The 3803-nt window shown below is 41.6% G+C and overlaps 2 protein-coding genes across 2 annotated transcripts in view; one reads left to right on the top strand and one right to left on the bottom strand.

Moving 5' to 3' along the window:
• Window positions 359-3090, top strand: LOC104780722 (oxalate--CoA ligase). The gene is made up of 5 exons (XM_010505244.2): window positions 359-643; window positions 796-1473; window positions 1584-1953; window positions 2189-2292; window positions 2480-3090. The coding sequence occupies exons 1-5, from the start codon at window positions 440-442 to the stop codon at window positions 2666-2668; spliced, it is 1545 nt and encodes a 514-aa protein (XP_010503546.1). The 5' UTR covers window positions 359-439; the 3' UTR covers window positions 2669-3090.
• The window catches only part of LOC104780721 (protein O-glucosyltransferase 1-like), a 4770-nt gene continuing 4250 nt past the window's right edge, over window positions 3284-3803 (bottom strand). Inside the window, exon 7 of the mRNA XM_010505243.2 lies at window positions 3284-3794. Within this exon, the coding sequence (XP_010503545.1) occupies window positions 3480-3794 (315 nt within the window). The 3' untranslated portion in view covers window positions 3284-3479. The remainder of the gene's footprint in view (window positions 3795-3803) is intronic.

Here is a 3803-nt window from a genome sequence, read left to right as displayed (position 1 = left end):
TAAGATTATTATCTTCTTTGTACAATTGTGCTACGTACGTAGGAGCATCTTTGAAATTGTGCTAATCCGAGTCAAAATAAAGGCACATGCTCAATGGACTCATTAGCATTTCTTTAATGAATTCCAATCAAGGCCTAAAGTAATGTTTTCTTAAGCTTTGTTTTGTTTATTACATTGTTTTTAGCTTTTTTAGTATTTTACCCAACCAAGCGGCTTTAGCCGTTCGGTTCAGGCTTTGTACCGGAAACCAAATTAAAACTATTTAAAAGCCACCTCTTCAAAAACCGAAACGTTGGTTCTAAAAATGACACGTGTCGTCATCTTTTAGGCCTTTCGGATTAATTTATAAATATCGCATTTTTGCTTTCACATTCTCTGCTTCTTCTTCTTCCTCCTCATCCTCATCGTTTCCTCTCGTGTTTGTGTTTTGGACGTAACCATGGATGCCGATACACTCACCGGATTGTTAGAAAACGTCGCCGAAAAATTCCCCGATCGACGAGCTCTCTCTGTTTCTGGCAAATTCGATCTCACTCACGCGCGTCTTCACGATCTAATCGAACGCGCCGCCTCACGTCTCGTCTCCGCCGCTGGCATCAAACCTGGAGATGTCGTCGCTCTCACCTTCCCTAACACCGTCGAGGTAGTTTTTTTTTTGAGCTTTCTTTGTATCTTTTGGATTTTAAAGCTTCGTCTCTGGTTTTATTTTTGCGTGCTGAACAATCTCATGGGAAGCAGAAATGGTGATTTCCAGATTCAGATTTTGATTTCGAATTTTTTTTTTGTTGTTTTTAGTTTGTGATAATGTTTTTGGCGGTGATAAGAGCTAGAGCAACGGCGGCGCCGTTAAACGCGGCGTACACAGCGGAGGAATTTGAGTTTTATCTCTCCGATTCGGATTCAAAGCTGTTGTTAACCGCTAAAGAAGGAAACGCACCGGCTCAAGAAGCAGCTTCGAAGCTAAACATCTCTCACGTAACCGCTACGCTGCTAGACGCTGGCACGGACTTGGCTCTGTCCGTGTCGGATTCTGACTCGGTCGTTGACTCAGCGACGGAGCTAGTTAATAGCCCGGACGACGCGGCACTCTTCCTCCACACTTCTGGCACCACGAGCCGTCCAAAGGGTGTACCGCTTACGCAGCTCAATCTAGTTTCATCTGTGAAAAACATTAAATCCGTGTACAAGCTTACCGAGTCTGATTCTACGGTGATTGTTCTCCCACTGTTCCACGTTCATGGGTTGTTAGCTGGTTTGCTTAGCTCACTTGGAGCTGGTGCGGCTGTGACTCTCCCAGCTGCTGGGCGATTCTCAGCGACAACGTTTTGGCCTGACATGAAGAAGTATAACGCTACATGGTATACTGCTGTTCCGACCATTCATCAGATCATATTGGACCGCCACGCCAGCCATCCTGAGCCTGAGTACCCTAAACTCCGGTTCATCAGGAGTTGCAGTGCCTCTTTGGCTCCGGTAAAGCTCTTGTTTCAAGCCAATTGTTATTTATGGAGAACATAGTAAAATGTTGGATTCCTTCGTCTTTCAAGATATTTATGGTTTTGTATGTCTATGGTTTTGGTCAGGTGATATTGTCCAGGCTTGAGGAAGCTTTTGGAGCACCGGTGCTAGAGGCTTATGCAATGACAGAGGCAACCCACTTGATGAGCTCAAACCCCTTACCAGAGGAAGGTCCACACAAGCCTGGGTCTGTTGGGAAGCCGGTAGGTCAAGAAATGGCGATCCTTAATGAGAAAGGCGAGATACAAGAGCCAAATAACAAAGGAGAGGTTTGTATTAGAGGGCCAAATGTGACAAAGGGTTACAAGAACAACCCAGAGGCTAACAAGGCAGGTTTTGAGTTTGGGTGGTTCCACACTGGTGATATCGGTTACTTTGATTCCGATGGTTATTTGTCTCTGGTCGGTCGGATCAAAGAGCTTATTAACCGTGGAGGTCAGTCTCATTTACTCTTATGTGATGGCTTGCTTTACTGTTCAAAAGTATAATAGTCTATTGGAAGCAGTTTATATGGATCAAACTCTGTATTTGCATAGTCACAATGGAATGACTACACTTGTCAAATAAAATCCCAACAACTTAGAAAGGAGACAAGTCAAAGAAAGAGGCTACTTTGCAGTATTATGTACTTAGGTCTTCTATGTGTACTTACTTACAATCTCTATTTCAGGTGAGAAGATATCGCCAATTGAAGTGGATGCAGTACTCTTAACCCATCCGGACGTTTCCCAGGGAGTTGCTTTCGGTGTTCCTGATGAAAAATATGGCGAAGAGGTAAACAAAACCTTTGCTTTAGTTGCTCTAATTTGAATTCATCAGTTGGTCTCGCTTATCTATCTAACCATTATGCCCTGCATAGTTATTAAAACTTTATGTGAACTTACTTCAGTATGCTCTTAAGAAACGTAATTAGCTGTTTAATCAGATTGGTTAATAACAGAGTTTTTTCTTGATTTATCAGATTAATTGTGCGGTGATTCCAAGAGAAGGAACAACTGTGACAGAAGAGGACATTAAAACATTTTGTAAGAAGAATTTGGCAGCTTTCAAGGTGCCAAAGAGAGTGTTCATCACTGATAACCTCCCCAAAACTGCTTCCGGTAAGATTCAGCGCCGCATTGTCGCTCAGCATTTCCTCGAAAACCCCTAAAACACACAACAAACACCATCTTGATCGAATCGATTCGAGTCTTAAAGTTAGGCAAGTGGATTTGCTTTCTCTATTGGTTCTTGGTTCAAAAGTTACTTTTCATATGTTTTTCATGGTTAAAAGAGCACATGCTGGTGAAGGGTATAGTTAAATTACAAAAGTGGAAATAAAGTTGATAAGAGATTATTGCAGTACAATAAAGGAGAGTTTCTTTTTCTTGGTGTTGTCTTTGCGTCGTTTGTTGAAGATGCTCTTCATCTAATACGTCGTGACCAATTTGACAACTAAAGCGTCCTGCCAAAACGGATAAAGCTGAATGAGTTTCTTAACACATGCATCTATATTACATCGTCATCTTTTGTAATCAGAGAACAAACCAACCGTTTAGTGGGACAGGTAGGCTTACACAAGTTAAGTCTCTACTCGTGTTGCATCGTGCTACCATCAATATCTTCTTATTATTAGTCGTGCAATATTGGGGTTAATTATCGGAATCAAACGGTGTATTGCTTAAGCCACCATCTAGCAATGAAATAGCTGATGCTCATTTGATAAATCTAACATTTTAGCGTTACATTTCTTTTATAAAAATTATACAGTACACTTTCTATCACCGATTACAACTTGTATCGTCGAATTCATTATAGACATAATACTACATTCGTTAATATTTTAAAACAGTGAAACGAATTTCTACCCAAAAAAAAGGGGAAAGAAAATAAAGATCGTACGTTTTCTAGATAATACTCATACAATTCTGCTGACAAGTGGTTTTACTCTACAGACCAAAACTTTATACGCCTAACTACTTTTACGAACCGGTCTTGTTCTGCTTCCTCCAGTACTTGCTCTCCCACTGTTCGATTCTACTAGTTGTACTCTGTCTCCTTTTTAGAACCGAGTAAAATGAAGCCGGATCATAAGGAGGCGGCATGGTGCAAGGACCGGTCTCAGCTGGGTGTTTCACGAGTGACTCCATCATAAACTTCCGCTCATTTCCATCCCTTGGGCATGCCATTGCCTCTGAGCAGAGCTCGGTGGAGTTCTGAGGGATCTCGGGTTTAAACCGGAGGAGTTTAGAGTATTGGGTTAAGAGATGGAACATGTAATCGTACACATAATCCATTTTAAGTTC

The sequence above is a fragment of the Camelina sativa genome, chromosome 4, assembly GCF_000633955.1.
Source record: "Camelina sativa cultivar DH55 chromosome 4, Cs, whole genome shotgun sequence".
In the NCBI taxonomy this organism is placed as follows: domain Eukaryota; kingdom Viridiplantae; phylum Streptophyta; class Magnoliopsida; order Brassicales; family Brassicaceae; genus Camelina; species Camelina sativa.
The sequence above is the reverse complement of the archived record's forward strand: the minus strand, read 5'-3'. Positions and strand labels throughout refer to the sequence as shown.

Bases quoted from the DNA above. Each gene is read 5' to 3' on its own strand.
- LOC104780722 (XM_010505244.2), top strand. From the start codon at position 440: ATGGATGCCGATACACTCACCGGATTGTTAGAAAACGTCGCCGAAAAA. The intron at 644-795 runs GTAGTTTTTTTT...TGTTGTTTTTAG, and splicing joins CCTTCCCTAACACCGTCGAG to TTTGTGATAATGTTTTTGGC. The intron at 1,474-1,583 runs GTAAAGCTCTTG...GGTTTTGGTCAG, and splicing joins GCAGTGCCTCTTTGGCTCCG to GTGATATTGTCCAGGCTTGA.